The sequence below is a fragment of the Oryctolagus cuniculus genome, chromosome Y (genome assembly GCF_051225735.1).
Source record: "Oryctolagus cuniculus isolate XC-2025 breed Fujian yellow rabbit chromosome Y, ASM5122573v1, whole genome shotgun sequence".
Lineage (NCBI taxonomy): Eukaryota > Metazoa > Chordata > Mammalia > Lagomorpha > Leporidae > Oryctolagus > Oryctolagus cuniculus.
In genome coordinates this window covers 25,995,014-26,013,632 of record NC_142889.1, presented here as the reverse complement: position 1 = coordinate 26,013,632, position 18,619 = coordinate 25,995,014, and the positions used below count along the sequence as shown (strand labels likewise).

At 39.0% G+C, this 18,619-nt stretch overlaps 1 protein-coding gene across 3 annotated transcripts; it reads right to left on the bottom strand.

The window, feature by feature from the left end:
- Positions 1-4,311: 4,311 nt before the first annotated feature.
- On the bottom strand, positions 4,312-17,521 carry LOC149119416 (uncharacterized). Of its 3 annotated transcripts, XM_089325249.1 has the most exons (4): positions 17,128-17,521; positions 16,946-17,039; positions 4,766-5,038; positions 4,312-4,597 (listed from the first exon to the last, which is right to left on the bottom strand). In XM_089325249.1, exons 1-4 carry the CDS (start codon positions 17,345-17,347, stop codon positions 4,414-4,416), a joined length of 771 nt encoding a protein of 256 aa, XP_089181375.1. In that variant the 5' UTR covers positions 17,348-17,521; the 3' UTR covers positions 4,312-4,413. The 3 variants fall into 3 exon arrangements, 1 of the variants encoding a protein (XP_089181375.1); XR_016228751.1 differs by lacking the exon at positions 4,766-5,038 and having other exon boundaries at positions 17,128-17,268; XR_016228750.1 differs by lacking the exons at positions 4,312-4,597; positions 4,766-5,038 and adding an exon at positions 15,104-15,331 and having other exon boundaries at positions 17,128-17,335.
- Positions 17,522-18,619: the final 1,098 nt, after the last annotated feature.

Below are 18,619 nucleotides of genomic sequence, written 5' to 3'. Positions count from 1 at the left end.
ATTCCTCCAGGTCTCCCACATGGGTGCAGGAGCCCAAGGACTTGAGCCATCTTCTACAGCTTTCCCAGGCCATAGCGGAGAGCTGGATCAGAAGTGGGGCAGCTGGGAATTGAACTAGCACCTGTACGGGATGCTGGCACTGCCGGTGGCTACTTTACTTGCTATGCCACAACACCAGACCCAGCCAAAGCATTTTAACAGATTACTTTTCAGGTTTTTTTTTTTACCTTAGAGGTAGAAATATTTTGATGCATTTCCTATTTATCAAAGCCAATGCCATCCCAACATTTGGAAAATAACCATGATTGTCTCTTAAATATCATTAATTTCAGCATTTTCCTAGGTATAATGTTATAAAGTAATATGGATGGTAATGCTTATTTTCATTCTTTCTAGAATCAAAAAAACCTGATTTTTTTGTCATGTTCTTGTGTTAGTTCACACTCTCCTTATACATTTTTGAAATATATGAATTGATATTAACTGAAAAGATGGATTTTGAACTGAAATTTTAGTGTTTTCAGGATGATCCAAGATGATCATATCAACTTTATTATGGCATTATGGCAAAATTTCTTCAAAGAGTGTAAACATTTCTAATACACCATGTCATCATTTTTAAGCACATTCTAATTTCAGAAATATGTAAAAATATATAAAACTTAGAATGGAAATATATTAGTTTGTATTGAAAGGTCATGAAACCTTGAATAATAAGAATGCCAAATTTATGGGAATTTCAACGGTCAGAATATAAAGGTACAATGTGGTCATCTTTTCACTGATCTTAGCTATAACTTTGGTTTTAACTACCTGTTTTCTATTGTTTCCTTAAGTTTATATGTAATTATTTCATTAATATATCTTAACAAATCATGTTTTATTCTTTCCTCAGACTTTTCTCTATCCACTATTCCAGTTAATTGCATGTTTGTTCCTTACACTCAAATTCTTTCAAATTTTTCAATACTGATTCATCTCAACTTTGTTGGTAATATTTTCTCCAATTTTTATTCTATTACTGTGCTAGTTGAAGTTATGATTGTCCATTCCTTCTGTGTGGTATCACAGTAGCTTTTAGATATCCTTTCTCCTTTCTGATTTCTAAAAAAGGTAATTATGTATTCCATCAGTTTGGATCTTTTTTAATCAACTGTACTAGAACATTAGTAAAATTCTCTTACTCTGACTTGAGTTTTCTTTTTTTTAATTTTATATTTGTTCTACTTCATTGCTACATCAGGAAGTATGAATGGAGTCCATATAAAATATTTCTAATTTGCATTTTCTGGGATTTTGTGTGAACTCTGATGAATAATTTACTCAATTTTCTTGACTAATTCCACAGACATGTTCCTGTATTTGCTGAGAATCAGGGTAAGTAAGAAAAATATTAGAGTAGTTCAGGAAGTTAAAGTTACATTTTAAACAGGTAAAATATTCTTACTGTGTAAAATTATTTCATATGTAAATTGAATTGGGATTGTAAGTAAATCCAGGATCTTGTGTGCAGTACACTAGATTCTGTACTATCATGACCTTTGTAAGATTTAAATGTACTTATTTTCTGTGTCTCTGTGTGTACAAATAACATCATTATATTTTATAAAGTTACTTCATCAGTTTCTTTAGTTTTTAGATATTTCTTTTTCACTTTTATGGAAAATGGAATAACTACTGTGCTATATAAGTGTAAAGAAAAGTTATAGTTAAAATTATAGTTAAAATATTCAGAGATTGGTGGAATACTCTATCCAAAATATAGCATTAAAAAATATGCCACAGTACCATTGCTTAATTATTATGTTTTGACAAGTTTGTCAGTTGGATAATTTGGATAGCACCTGCTCCCATGATGTCTCTGTTCTTAGTTTTACATGAACACACATGCATAGCTTGCATTAAGATGAATATTTGTACAAACTTAACCATTGTTTTTGTGGTTACATCACTAGTTTTTTTTTTAACTTTTATTTAACAAGTATAAATTTCCACAGCATAGCTTATGGATTACAGTGGCTTTCCCCCCCCATAACTTCCCTCCCACCTGCAACCATCCCATCTCCCGCTCCCTCTCCCATCCCATTCACATCAAGATTCATTTTCAATTCTCTTTATATACAGAAGATCAATTTAGTATATATTAAGCAAAGATTTCAACAGTTTGCACCCACACAGAAACACAAAGTGAAAAATACTGTTTGAGTACTAGTTATAGCATTAAATCACGATGTACAGAATTTTAAGGACAGAGATCCTACATGAGGGATAAGTGCACAGTGACTCCTGTTGTTGACTTAACAAATTGACACTCTTGTTTATGGCATCAGTAATCTCCCTAGGTTCTTGTCATGAGTTGCCAAGGCTATGGAAGCCTGATGGATGGTGCTGCGGCTACATAGCCTAATCCTCCTCATGAGGCACCCGCACACCAGGTTCTAGTCCCAGTCGGGGTGCCAGATTCTTTCCCAATTGCTCCTCTTCCAGTCTAGCTCTCTGCTGTGGCCCGGGAGTGCAGTGGAGGATGGCACAAGTGCTTGAGACCTGCACCCGCATGGAAGACCAAGAGAAGCACCAGGCTCCTGGCTTCACATCAGTTAAGTGCGCTGGCCACAGTGCGCTGGCCACTGCGGCCATTGGGGAGTGAACCAATGGAAAAGGAAGACCTTTCTCTCTGTCTCTCTCTCACTGTCCACTCTGCCTGTCCAAAAAAAAAAATCCACTTAGCATCATGAGTTAATGCAGGAATTATCCCCAAATATTGAAATGTGTTATGGTACATATGTATATACTCTATAAAGTGATATTGTAATGTGGAAGAGTTGGCTATATTCTAAGTCAATTTAGTGAGTAGAACATCTGAAGACATATAGTAGAAACACAGTCAAATTTAAGAATGGGGAGAAATTCTATATGTATACTGGCAGAACATCAAATAATCATTACCTTCAATGGAATTAAAATAACACTTACCTTCTCATATTGGTCATTTTCAACAATGAATTCTAAAAGTAGGAATTTTTAAAATCTTTTGAGTCTTTTATTATTATTTAGTATTAAAAAGAGAGAGAGAGAGATAGAGCAAGAGAGAGAGAGATGAACCCCCACCTGCTGGTTCCCTCCCCAAATGCTCACAACAACCAAATCTGGGTCAAATATAAGCCGAGTGAGGAACTCCTTTAAGATCTTCCTGGTGGGTGAAATGGACCCAAGCACTGAGACCATAATCACTGCCTCTAAGATGCATCAGGAGATGGTTCACTCCCCTAATGGTTGCTAAGGCTGGTGCTGTGACGGTTCAAAGCCAGGAGCTGGATACTTCCTCCCAGTCTCCCATGTGGGTGCAGGGACCCAAGCACTTGGGCCATGCTCCACTGCTCTCCCGGGCCACATCAGAGAGCTGGACTGGAAGAGGAGCAATTGGGACTGGTACCTGGAGCCCCAACCGGGACTACAACCCGGGGTGTCAGCACCACAGGTGGAGGATTAGCCAAGTGAGCCATGGTGCTGGCCTGCTTTATTCATTTTGAGCCTTGTTGAAATCATTGGTACCAGATTTGTCTTCCCACCATAAACAGTAAGAATACAGAAAAATGAGACCAATGCATACAGATATTGGGCAACAGGAGTCTTGGTCCATAATCCTTGAGCAAGAAAACAAGAGTCCCCTGTAAAAGAGGACCCATTTCTGTTAGAAGAAGGTAGCTCAGGAGGATGGAAACTAAGGTGGTTCCTCTGGGCTGAGTAGAACTTGTGTTGTCAGAGGCTGAAGCAGGTGTGATTTGGGAGACGTGGATCAGGAAGAAGGAAGCTATCCAGAGAAAGATCTACATAAATCTGCATAAGGGTCTCTGCATTGGTGGATATTAAGGTGTGTGTAAGTCAGGTGAAACTAGGAAGCCCAAGATAAAACCATTCCCCAAACTGGGAGATTTCCAAGTTCCAACAATGAGAGTGAAAGACTCACCATAACATCTATATTTAGTTTAAAAGTAGAAACATATATATGAAACATATATATGTATTATATATATATATATTTGTGTACACACACACATATATAAGTTTCTTTCATACATATGATGAAATGCTTTTTCAGGTATACAAATAAAAAAATCATCTGCTACAAATTACACAATAATTTAAACAAATTTTTATTGTACAAATATTTATTGTAAATTGAAGGAAATTTGTGCAAATGGAAATCCAGATCCACAAAAAAGAAATAAAGAGCCCAGAAATGGTAAATCCATAGGTAAATATAAAATGTGTTTCTCTTATTTTTAAAATCTTTCAATACACATTTATCCATTTAATGTAACAATAGTAACAATGTGTTTTGGAATTAATAAAATACATACAGGGCAGGCCTTTGTCATAGCAATTAAGATCCACTTGATACAGCTGCATCCCTTATTGGAGGGCCTGGATTGGAGTCCCAACTCCACTCCTGATTGCAGTTTCCTGCTGGTGCAAACTCTGGGAGGCAGCAGGTGATGGCTCAAATAGTTGATTCTCTGTCACCCACAGAGGTGGCTTGGATTGATTTGCCATCTTCTGGCCCGGACCAGCTCTGGATATTGTCATCATCCAGCATCTGTGGAGTGAGCTAGCATATAGAATGTCTGTCTCCTTGTATCCCTTCCCTTCCCTTCCCTTCCCTTCCCTTCCCTTCCCTTCCCTTCCCTTCCCTTCCCTTCTCTCCAATCCCCTCCCATCCCCCCTCCCTCCCTCCCTCCCTTTAACATAATGGTTTGAATCCTACTTTGAGTTCTGATTCTGGTTTCCAGCTGGTGTACACCCTTGGGCAGCAACAGGTGATGACTCAAATTGATGGGTCCTTGCCACCAATGTGGGAGATCTGGATTTTAGTCGAGTTACCACTTTGGAATTAGCCCTACCATGAGCATTTTTGGTATTTGAGAGAGAAGCCTGCTGATGGGAGATGTCTCTCTCTCTCTCTCCCTCTCTCTCCCTCACACACACATTCTTCCTCATTCTCTTGCTCTCACTCTGGAACTTACTCTCATCTCCATCCCTGCATGCCCATAAATAAATAAAAATGTTAAACAAATAGACTGAGATAAGGTAAATGTGATTATATTAATGCATAGAAAATCATATTTTTTAACTTTTATTTAATGAATATAAATTTCCAAAGTACGGCTTATGGATTACAATGCCTTCCCCCCCATAACGTCCCTCCCACCCGCAACCCTACCCTCTCCCAGTCCCTCTCCCCTTCCATTCACATCAAGATTCATTTTTGATTCTCTTTATATACAGAAGATCAGTTTAGCATATATTAAGTAAAGATTTCAACAGTTTGCTCCCACACAGAAACATAAAGTGAAAAATAATAGATGATTTTTTAAATGATGATGAAATCAGATCAGACCTATTGTCATGTTTAATCCCAGTGAGAGTCAAGTTCGGAATTGACAATTTCTTCTTTTTTTTTTTTTTAACAGAAGATCAGTTTGGTATACATTAAGTAAAGATTTCAACAGTTTGCACCCACATAGAAATACAAAGTGAAATATACTGTTTGAGTACTCGTTATAGCATTCACGCTCAATGCACAGCACATTAAGGACAGAGATCCTACATGAGGAGTAAGTGCACAGTGACTCCTGTTGTTGACTTTACAAATTGACACTCCTTTTTATGGCATCAGTAATCTCCCTATGCTCCAGTCATGAGTTTCCAAGGCTAAGGAAGCCCTTGAGTTCTCCGACTCTTATCTTGTTTAGACAAGGTCATAGTCAAAGTGGAGGTTCTCTCCTCCCTTCAGAGAAAGGTACCTCCTTCTTTGAAGACCTGTTCTTTCCACTGGGATCTCACTCACAGAGATCTTTCATTTAGTTTTTTTTTTTTTTTTTTTTTTTTTTTTTTGCCAGAGTGTCTTGGCTTTCCATGCCTGAAAAACTCTCATGGGCTTTTCAGCCAGATCCGAATGCCTTTAGGTCTGATTCTGAGGCCAGAGTGCTGTTTACGACATCTGCCATTCTATGAGTCTGCTGAGTATCTCACTTCCCATGTTGGATCACTCTCCCCTTTATTAATTCTATCAGTTAGTATTAGCAGGTACTAGACTTGTTTATGTGCTCCCTTTGACTCTTTGTCCTTTCATTATGATCAATTGTGAATTGAAATTGATCACTTGGACTAGTGAGATGGCATTGGTACATGCCACCTTGATGGGATTAAATTGGAGTCCCCTGGTATGTTTCTAACTCTACCATTTGGGGCAAGTCAGCTTGAGCATGTCCCAAATTGTACATCTCTTCCCTCTCTTATCCCCACTCTCATGTTTAACAGGGATCACCTTTCAGTTAAATTTCAACACTTAAGAATAACTGTGTATTAATTACAGAATTAAACCAGTCATATTAAGTAGAACAGACAAAAAAAAAAAAAAACTACTAAGAGGGATAATGTATTAAGTTGTTCATTAACAGTCAGGGCTATGCTGATCAAGTCACCACTTCTCATAGTGTCGATTTCACTTCAACAGGTTTCCTTTTTGGTGTTCAGTCAGTTGTCACCAATCAGGGCGAATATATGGTATTTTTCCCTTTGGGACTGGCTTATTTCACTCAGTATAGCCATATTTTAAAAAGAATAAAGGGCTAAAGCCCATAAACAAATAGCTAGGACAAAATATATCCTAAATGAATAAATAAACACAACTAGCTAGAGAAAGAAGGAAAGCTTTGTAAGTGAGAACAAAATAAACAACAAATATGCAGTACAATGAAACACTGAAAGTCTTACTGATGATTACATTAACTGTAAAGGCTGTAAGCATTCCAATTAAATCAGTTTTCTTACTGAAAAAAAAAATGCCACCCCAACTATATGCTAAAAAAGCTAAATTTCTGAAAGAAATGAAAATTAAATTAAATATCAATACACAGACAAGTTAAAAGAAAAAGAATACCTTGCAAACACTAATCATAGTAAGCTAGACTGACTATATTGATAAGAAGCAACATAGATTTCAGGGCATGGCATATTGCTAGGGATAAAAAATAACATTTCATAATGACGAAAAGACCAATTGACAAGGAATGTATAATTATTTTATATATCTCCAAAATGACAGAGATTCAAAATTTGTACATATAAAAATGGCTGACTGAGGTAAGAAACAATTGTGTACATAAATGATAGCTGAATGTTTCAGTATGCATTTACAGTGTTACAAAAAATGAAATACTACATACTAATGGGGTGCAAATCACATGCCTCAAAAAGTACATGTATCTAGTATGTATGTGTGTGTATAGAGATACACACTATATATACATATGCACACTATCTATATACAATTTATATGTATGAGTATATATACATACTCTAAACTGATTTATGGGAAAATAGGAAGTCCAATCAGAAATGGAGAAAGACATGAACATACATTTCACAAAGGGGTAGGTATATACATACTGGAAGTAAGTACATGAAAAATAAACAAGTTCATTAGCCTTTGTGGAAATACAAATTAAGAACAGAATGAATACTACCACAGTCTATTATACTGACTAAAGTTTATGCTGATGATATAAAGTGGTAGCAAGGATTTGGAGTGACTAGACCTCTCTCAAATTACAGGTTGGAATGTAAGCTGGAATATCAGCTCTGGAAAAAATCATGGCAGTGTTTTATAAACACTCATCACCATATGAGTATAATTTAAAAGTTGCATTCCCAGCTATTTATCTCAGGGGAATGAAAACCTAACAGTCACACAAAGAATCTGCATCTGAATATGCATAACAGCTTTATTAATACTCAAATAAAACTGAAACAACCTAAATGTTTTCAATGAGCAAATAGATACACTATGATGCATCTGTTCAGTGAAATTATTACTGAAACAAAATGTACAACATAAATGGATTTTAGGAACATTATGCTAGGTGAAAGAAGTTAGACACAGAATCTACATGTCTTTTTTTAAAATATATAACTCAGCCTCACTGATGTGAGCATTTTTATATCTTCCCCCTCTCCTTGCTTCTAAAATTAACAAAAGGAATTACTGTTGTGACACATTAGATCAAGCCACCCTCTGCAATATTGGCATCCCATTGGGCCTTGGGACTCTGAACTCATGTGGGAGACTTAAATGGAGTGTTGGACTCCAGCCTTCCAGCCACAGCCATTGAAGCCATTTGGGGAGAGTGAACCAGCTGATGGAAGATCTTTCTTTCCCTCTCTGTAATTCTGCCTTTCAAATAAATACAGTAGAAAAATAAAATAAACACAAATAAATAAGTAAAAAAGAGTACCCTTTTGCTTTTCTTCCATGTCCCCAATGCTTTGAAACTAAAGCCACTACAAATATGCTGTTTGTATAGATTTGTCTACTATGGATGTTGAGTGTAATAGGAAATCCAAGTGTTCTGACCAATATAGAGCCTCTGTCACTTGAGTGGGATTGAGCCCTATCTCTCAGCTGTATTTATAAAGAACATAATTCTGGCATCAGGTAGCTGCAGATAGGAGAAATCAAGATGTCTTTCTCCCCAGGTGGCAGCTCCCAGCAAGCAGAGCCCTATGTTTCCCATTGTTCCTGTGTGGAATAGCTTCCTTCTGAGTCAGGGCAGGGGAGAGGGAAATCAGGTCTAGATTTAAATAGTACTGCTGAGTCCCTCTGCTCTTAGCAAATCTTAGATTTTCCTAATATTTAGCTGCTAAATGTCTTTGAGACCATTTCTAGAGTCTTTGCAGGGATATTAGTTTGCAAAGTTGTTTTGATTAATTCTACTGGAGTGAGGGTCCACACAACTACTCACACTGTCATGTCAGAAATCTCTCTAGGAAACTTACAACTTTATTGTTTGCTTGCTCAGTGAATTATGAATTATGTTTATAATTGCCACCTAGTAATGGCATATCAGCTAAAAGGAATTAAACTCAAATATCTTATAAATGACTCACATTATTTATGTACATTATAGACTGCACAGATGTTACGAAGATTGTTGTTAATATAATTTTTTTATTTCAAATCCCGTAAGTCATCCCCATTCTCATGAAACTAGTGATAATCAGTGAGTGAACTGACAACACACAGATAATAAACTTAAAGATACATTGAACAACATTACAAGTGACTACCAAAATGCTGAAAACCTCACTAGGATTCCTTATACAGCTAATTTAGTAATCTCTCTGAGAAAATTATATGCGTTTAAAATATTGTCTTCATTACTAATTCTATATCTTTTATTTATTTATTTATTTATTTATTTATTTATTTATTTATTTTGGATAGGCAGAGTGGACAGTGAGAGAGAGACAGAGAGAAAGGTCTTCCTTTTTGCCATTGGTTCACCCTCCAATGGCTGCCGTGGCCGGTGCACCACGCTGATCCAAAGGCAGGAGCCAGGTGCTTATCCTGGTCTCCCATGGGGTACAGGGCCAAGTACTTGGGCCATCCTCCACTGCACTCCTGGGCCATAGCAGACAGCTGGCCTGGGAGAGGGGCAACTGGGACAGAATCTGCCACCCTGACCAGGACTAGAACCTGGTGTGCCGGCACCGCAAGGTGGAGGATTAGCCTATTGAGCCATGGCGCCAGCCTAATTCTCTATCTTTTTTTAAAGGACTAACATCTGTCCTTCTAAAATTACTCCAAACACTTTAAAGAGATGAATCCCCTTCAAAGTCATCCATGAAGAAAGAATTGTCTAGATTCCAATATTGGAGTGAGTCAGCAGAGAGATCTCTATCTTTCAAATATAAAACTATAGACCAATATGCCTGATGATTATAGATATAAAATTTTCATAAGACTAGCCATCAAATCCTACAGCAAATAAAAACCAATTAGGATGTGTCCTGGGGGTGTAAGGGATAGTTAAATGCATGCAAATCAAAAAGAAAATAAATCACATCAACAAGATGATGGATAACATCATTAGAATTATCTCAATTGGGGTAATTAAAGCATTCAAAAATTAACATCAATTTATGACAAAATTGTGAGCAACATATTTTTAGAAGGATCATACCTCAATACAGTAAAGCCTGTATATTATTAACCCATATCTAACATTATGCAGAATGGCAAAGAGCTGAAAGCATTTCATTCAAGATCTGGAGCCAGACAAGAATGCTGAGTCTAACCACTGTTATTCAATATTGCACTGAAAGTTTGCACCAAAAAAGTAGGCAAGTGGCAGAAAGAAAAGGCTGCTAACAGGAAAGAAGAAAGCAAATTATGTTCTGTTTCCAGATGACACAATTCTATACACAGAGAAAACAAATGACTCTACCAAGAGACTTCTGTAACTGATCAATGGATTCACCAAAGTTGCGGGATACAAAATGAACACAGAAGAATCAGGAGCACTTTCGTATCCAATAGTGAACTCACTGAAAACTATAAAAAAATTGGATTCACAACAGCTGCAAGAAAACAAAAGACCTTGGAATAAATATAACCCAGGATGTGAAAGACCTCTGCAAGAAAAAATTTACAAATAGTGATGAAAGGAATTGAAGAGAAAAGGTTAAAAACTGCCATCAGAACACAAATAAATTCTTCATAGTATTACACAAAATGAACTTAAAAATAATATGGAATTGGGGTCAGCATTGTGGCATATCACATAAAGCCCCCATCTGTGATGCTGGTACCCCAGATGTGCTCTGGTTTGAGTCCTAAGTGGTCCACTTCTGAGCCAGCTCTCAGTTAATGGCTTGGGATAGCAATGGAAGGCAGCTCAAGTACTTGAGGCCCTGCCACCCACATGGGAGACTCAAATGAAGCTCTTGGCTCCTAAGTTCCATCTGGCCCAGGCCTGGCCACTGTGACCATTTGAGGAGTGAATCAACAGTTGGAATATCTCTTTCTGTCTCTCCCTCTCTTTCTCTAATATTCCAACTTTCAAATTAATCAATGTTTTGGAGAATTAATATGGGGTCAAAAAGTATCCCAAACAGCCAAAGCAATACTGAAGAACAGCATTCTGGTATCACTAAAATATCTGAATCCAATACAGATATTTATAACAGATAGTATACTATAATATTTGTTAATACATATATAATAACATAATTATACTATATTATATACATATTACATATTATATAATATATAATATATTATAATCATAATATAATTATAATATATTATAATACATATAATATATAGTATATTATATGTATTACTTTATAACAGATATTATAACCACTGGCATTAAAACAGACACATAGACCAATGGGACAGAATAGAGGTCCCAGAAAGAAACCCATACATCCACAGATAATTTACATTTGACAGATACTCCAAAAATATGCTAAAGAAAGAAATCTTTTCAGTAATTGTCCAGAGGAAAATGGGTATTCGTATGCAGAAGACTGAAAGGAGACTGCCCCAATGTTACCCTACACAAAAAAACAAATTTACTCAATGAACTTAATGTAAGACATAAATCTCATAAAGAAGACAGGGAACTCTACAACACTGGCATAAGCAATAGCTTTGAATAAGATCCCAAAAGTGTGGGCAATAAAAACACAAATATATGATTTTGATATCAACTAAGAAGATTCCTAAAACCAAAAACAAAAATATAAACAAAACAGCCACCAAAATGAAGATATAACCAATTGAATGAGCTAAAACATTTGCAAACTATGCATCTGACAAAGGACTGATACACAGAATACATACAGAACTGGAAAAACTGCACAGTAGCAACAAGAAACAATATAGTTAACCAGTAAAAGGACCTGAGTAGGGACAGGCACTGTGGTGTAGCAGGTAAAGCTGCCTCCTGCAGTGCCCACTTCCCATATGGGCACCGGTTTGAGTCCTGGCTGTTTCACTTCCAATCCAGCTCTCTGCTATGACCTGGGAAAGCAATGGGAGATGGCCCAAGTCCTTAGGCTCCTGCACCCACATGAGAAGACCAGAAGGAAGCTCCTGGTTCCTGGCTTCAGATCGGCACAGCTCCGGCCATTGAGGCTATCTAGGGAGTGAACCAGCAGATGGAAGACTTCTCTCCCTCTTTCTCTCTCTCTCACTATACCTCTGCTTCTCTGCAACTGCCCTTCAAATAAATAAATAAATCTTTAAAAAATTAAGTGAAGGTACAAAAAGGAATTCACTTTGTTTGTTTCTACATAATTTACCAGAAAAAAAGGTTTATCCAAAATGATATCAACTCAGTCGTTACAACTTCTGATAGATAAAAGGAATGACAAATTATACAGAAGGTAGGAGGAAGGGATTGGGAAAATTCTATTAAAAGTTATCTGCACTACCTAAAAAATAGCATGTTACTTGAAAGTGGGTTTGGGTTATTTGATAATGTACACTGCAAACTCTAGAGAAATTATTTTAAAATATTAGAAAGCATATATCCTTGACATCTTAATAGAATGCTCAACTTTAGTGAGAAGATGTGGGCCTTTTGTATAGTGGTTAAGAGAGAGTTCTGAATGCCACCATCCCACACTGGAGTCCAGTGTTTTAGTCTTGGCTACATTCCCAATTCCCACTTTGTGCTAATGCATACCATGGAAGGAAGTAGGTAATGACGTGATTTTTGCATCTCTGCCATCTCAATCTTTGACATAGATTAATTTCTTGGCTTATATCTTTGTCCAGGAAAATCACAATTATCACACAGGAACTTGGAGAATGAACTTGCAGATGGCAATTCCCTCTTGTTTCGCATTGTGTGTCTCTCTGCTCATAAATAAAATAGATGCATAAATCTTTTGAAAAATAAAGAGATAAGGGGCCGCCACTGTGGCACAGCGGGTTAACACCCTGGCCTGCAGCACTGGCATCCCATATGGGCGCCGGTTCAAGTCCCGGTTGCTCCTCTTCTGATCCAGCTCTCTGCTATAGCCTTGGAAAGCAGTGGAAGATGGCCCACGTCCTTGGGCCCCTGTACCCATGCAGGAGACCCAAAAGGAGCTCCTGGCTCCTGGTTTTGAATCGGTGCAGTTCCAGCCATTGCGGCCATCTAGGGAGTGAAACAGCGGATGGAAGACCTCTCTCTCTATCTCTACCTCTCTGTAATTCTGCCTTTCAAATAAATAAAATAAATCTTAAAAAAATAAAGTGATAAGTGAGAAAACTAGGGAAACTTTATGAACAAAGACAGTGCTGGGTGTTGGGTGGAGCATTTTACACACTACTTCTGATGATCACATCCCATATCATAATGTCAGGTCTGAGTACAGCTTTTCCAGTTCTGATACAATTTCCCTCTAATGCATACTGTGGCAGGCAGCAGTTCATGCTTCTAGTGTTTGGATCTCTGCCACACATGTGGGAAACCTGGAAGGACTTCTTGGCTCCTGTGCTTAGCTTGAATTAACCACAATTGTTGCAGGCATTCAGAGACTAAAACATTAGATAACATCTTTCTCGGGCTGGCACCGTGCCTCAATAGGCTAATCTTCTACCTGTGGTGCCGGCACACCGGGTTCTAGTCCCAGGCAGGGCACCAGATTCTGTCCCAGTTGCTCCTCTTCCAGTCCAGCTCTCTGCTATGGCCCGGGAGTGCAGTGGAGGATGGCCCAAGTCCTTGGGCCTTGCAACCACATGGGAGACCAGGAGAAGCATCTGGCTCCTGGCTATGGATCAATGCAGTGCGCTGGCCACAGCACACAGGCTGCAGCAGCCATTGGGGGGTGAATCAACAGAAAAAGGAAGACCTTTCTCTCTGTCTCTCTCTCTCACTGTCCACTCCTGCCTGTCAAAAAAAATAAAAAAAAGATCTTTCTCTTCCTCTGTTTCTAGATCTTTTTCAAACAAATACAAATCAGTAAGACTTTTAGAAATAATTATAATAAAGGGGAATCAATTTCAAATATGCTGCATATTAATCCAAATATAGCAATCATCATCTTAAATGTGTATTAACTAATTACTCCAATTAAGAGACTGACACAGTTCAATTAAGACCAAGACCCAACTTTGGATCCACAGGAAAATTATTTAAATTTAAAGAGACATGGAGGGGATTCGAGGCCATGTTGCTCAAAGGAGAATAAATTTCAACTCCATAGGAAGAATAACTTGAAAATGTACATTGTACAACATGATAACAATAGTTAATAACAATGTGTTCTACTAAGGAAAATAATGAAGAAATTAGATTTTAAGTGTTCTCATCACATAAAAGACATATGATATTTTATATATCAACTGAAGATGCATAAATATATTTTAAAGGCAAACATAAAGACATAGACTAAATATAAAAATAAGCACCATGCAGCCCCATGAAGATGCCAGTGGAAAGCAAGTATTGGCTCTTTCTGATGCCCTGTCCCCATTCTGATGTTATTTAGGGATCCTACCCAGAGTCATCTCATTAACATAGACGTAGCTACCATCTGAAATGTGTGTGTTAGGCAGGAACAGAGCCAGGCCTACCATTCAGGAAATTCCAGATGTCTTAGGATCTCTGAGCCAAAAATGACAAATTCAAATAAAATTTTTATTATACCAGTCATGAAAATAATCTCAAATTTAAACTTTCTCAGCCAACAGAAGCTGATCTTCCTAGACATTGAAAATTGACAAATTATACTCTGATTAAACCAAATCTGTGGATGCAAAATGCATGTGCTTTTCAAATCTGGCACCACTTAGCTAGGTCAGGTCTTTCTTTACCTTTACAAAAGATTTCCCTCCTGCATAAGGCAGATAGAACCTAGAGGGCATAACACATTCCTGCCCTGCCCCTTCAATATCAGCATCAAATTAGCTGTCACTAATATGTCTCCCATAGTGAGAACTGAACTTGGGAGAAGAAATTTTAGTGTCCCAATGGGTTAGCAACATTGATGGAGGGTATACAGTAGAGACCCTTTGCCTTAGAGACATCAAATGTCCCCCTTCTTACTACTGTTCTTTAGGAAGAAACAGCCAGGGGCTGGCACTCACCTGATACTCCTAGGGATCTGGCCCCTGGAAAATCTGTCATCACCCACAACTCAGGACAAGGGAAAGAGAGGAGTGTGTTAGGGAGACATTGCCCTGTAAAGCTTCCGAGGGGATTCTCAAACTGATGACATTTTAATAAGATGTCTGCATTTAAGGGAGATAAGAAGAAATGGACAGTTTTTTGAAAATGTATTTTATTTCACAAGTAGAGCTGCAGAGACAGTCACGGAAAGATCTTCCACTAAATGGTTCACTCCTCACATGCATGCAAAAGTCAAGGCTGGCCCATGTTGAAGCCAGGAGGCTGGAATTAAATCAGATCCTCCTATGTGGGTGATTGGGACCCAAGTACTTGAACCATCACTGCCTCTTCCTCAGGTGAACATTAGGCTGGAAGCAGAGCTGGAATGCAAACCAGGGCTCTCTGAGAGGGACTGTGGGAGTCCTAGGAACATCTTAACCACTACTACAAATACCCATTTTAAACAAAGATCTCTTTACACTTGGGTGCCAGGTAAGCATTCTTAGCTTTCCTCTAATAGGAGAGGTTCATAGACAGAAAATAAGTGTTTTAAAAGGTTAAGGAATTTTCTTGTGGGGAAAAAAAGACAATATTATTTTAGCAATAGTGTTTTAACTGAAGCTGAATGAAATATGCCATAAAGAAAATCATTGATGGTGTTGTGAACTTCAAGGAGCAGTTAGCATTTGGCAACATGGAAGGAGATTTGGACATTTTTACTGATTTTTTGTTTGTTTTTAAAGATTTATTTATTTATATGAAAGACAGAGTTACAGAGAGGCAGAGAGAGAGAGAGAAACAAAAAGAGAGAGAGGGGTCTTCCATTTGCTGCTTTACTCCCCAAGTGGCTGAAATGGCCAGAGCTGGGCCAATCCAAACCCAGGAGCCAGGAGCCAGGAGCCTCTTCCAGGTCTCCCACATGAGTGCAAGGGCCAAGGATTTGGGCTATCGCCAAGTGCTTTCCCAGAGGAATTAGCAGGGAGCTGGAGCATTAGTGGAGCAGCCAGGACTGGAAACTGCACCCATTTGGGATACGAGCACTGCAGGCAGCAGCTTTACTCACTATGCCAGGGAAATGGCCCTGATCATCTTTTTTTTTCTGGGGGGCGGCGGGGTGCAGGCTTCATACTCTTTATTGAATATGGTTTATCCCTCTGAAACTCTTTGGGGCTAGCTCTGTGACACAGTGGGTTAACACCCTGGCCTGAAGTGCCAACATCCCATATGGGTGCAGGTTCAAGACCCGGCTGCTCCACTCTGATCAATCTCTGCAATGGCCTGGGAAAGCAGTAGAAGACGGCCCAAGTGCTTGGGCCCCTGCACCCATGTGGGAAACCCAAAGGAAGCTCCTGGCTCCTGGCTTTGGATCGATGCAGCTCCAGCTATGTGGTCAATTGAGAAGTGAACGATCCAATGGAAGACCTCTCTCTCTCTCTCTCTCTCTCTCTCTCTCTCTCTCTGCCTCTCCTCTCTCTGTATAACTCTGACTTTCAGATAAATAAATAAATCTTTTTTTTTTTAAGAAAAAAAAAAAAGAAACTCATGGGGAACTTTAATTCCAAGTATAAGAACATAATCGATGGGACCAAGTGGAATATTCCAAGTAATGATTAGGCTCAATCTATTCATATGATTAATGGACTATCTCCAGAGGGTCTGCTGTAGAAGCCACTTTGCCCTGGCCACACCAGCACTCCCTTTATTTGGCCACATGGTTTCTGCGGCACCCCAAGCCTCTGCCAACAAGAAGCCATCGCCAGATGCTACCTCGCAACCTTGAGCAGAACCTTGAGTCAAATAACACCCTTTTTTCATAATTTACCCGGTTTGAGATCTTGTGTTATTATTAACATAAAGCTACGCAGGGCCCTAGGAAGAGCTACACTGAAAGGACCGGGTTACTGACATTAAACCTTGTTTGCAATTCAGGAGACTCCGGTCATCCCTAAAGAGAAAGGTGGGACAGAGGACCCGCAAATCAGCTTCTCACTCACGTGACAGCCAGATCTGAAGTCTGAATTCTAAGTTCCTTCCTGTCCTCATCAACAATGTTGGCGGATTCGGGGCTCCAGAGCTGAGCCACAGTCACTGCAAACAGGGCCAGGACAAGACTCTCAGGGATCCGGCTGTGGCCCAGCGCACATCCTGCGGCCTGACGTGACTGGACCTCACTCACCATTTTCCAGCTTTTGAGGAGTCCCGGTCCTGAGGTCTCTGTAAGAGGGAGCGGAAAGGCTGACCACGGGAGGCCGCGACCAGGAGCAGAGCCCGGAAGCAAAGAATGGCGGAGCCCAGAAAGAAGATTCACACAGCGTTGCCCAGGCCAACCTGCTTGGGTAGGTCACACAATGGCGCGCACTTATGGCGTCAGAGGAGACGCAGCCAATCAGATGCATCCTGCGGGCCTTGGGACTGTGCTGTGTTGGGGGAATACAGTGGGCGCCTTGGGCTCAAGTTTGAAGCTGTCTTTCCTCTTCCTGGGACAGGACACTCCCACAGCAAAGGGGGCCGACACCTTCCAGACCATCTCCTGAAATACTTCCCTGTTCCATTGTCTGTGATCCTGTGATTCGGGGCTCCTTAAACGTTTTCCGTGAGTTACGGTTTACGCAGTGTTTGGGCTCTAGGTCTTTTCTTTATATTCTTGTTTTTATTTTTCTGTGAGTTTGAGATTTTTAGTACTGATTTGAAAACGGTTGAGTATTATTTCTTGGTCTCATTGAACTGTCTAGAGATTTGTTTCCTAGTCTGTATTTTGTCCTTCAAAAATGTTGCCTTTTTTTTTCTTGTGCCTAGTAACACCCTTCATTGTATATATTGCTCTTGAACCCAAGAATCTTGCTTAATCCTCTCATCAGTTTATATTTGGTTATGTTCTATTATATATATCAAGGTTTTCTTGGTGAAAAATTGACCCTTTTACCTAATATTTCCTGTTCCTCAGTCAGTTTCCCTGACTATACCTCCAGAACAATGTCGATGAGACAGAAGGAGAGGTAGATCCTTGTCCAAGTTCTTCCCTGTTCCATTTAACCTATATCCGGGCTCCTTCATCTCCAACACTTCTTTTTACAGAGTAACTTTTGGCAGTTTTGGGTACCACCCTGTGTCTTTCCAAAGCTGCTGCTTCTGTCAGGTGTCTATGCTATTGACCTGTACCCTGTGTCTTCCTTTGGCTCTGGGCCTCTATGAATCCAATCCAGCCCACTATCTGCATCCCAGTGGTTTTGTATGTTGTCACATCAGTTGTGCCTCAAATGTCCCCACATTGTGTGACAATTTGTTTATCTGTTCATCTACTGCAGGGCATCTTGGTTTCATACCTGTGAAATCCAATATGAATAAAACTATTGCATTTATGTTCAAGCTGGATAGTGTGGAATATGTATTTTCACATAAACTGGGTAAATTATATGGACATCTTTGCTGCATTGTATGGTGACACTATTGAAGACTTCACAATCACACCTCCAGATGTCTTGTAAAGTACCCTTATATATTCTGACCAATAATGAATGTGATTTTTGTTTTTTTGATATTCTTGTCGATATTCTTTTACACTGCTGTGTTTATTTGTTTATTATATCTATCTCAAAAATATTAGTGCTTAATGCTGGTTTAATTTGAGTTCTTTCTTTACAGTCCTTTCTCTTATCTCATAATTTTAT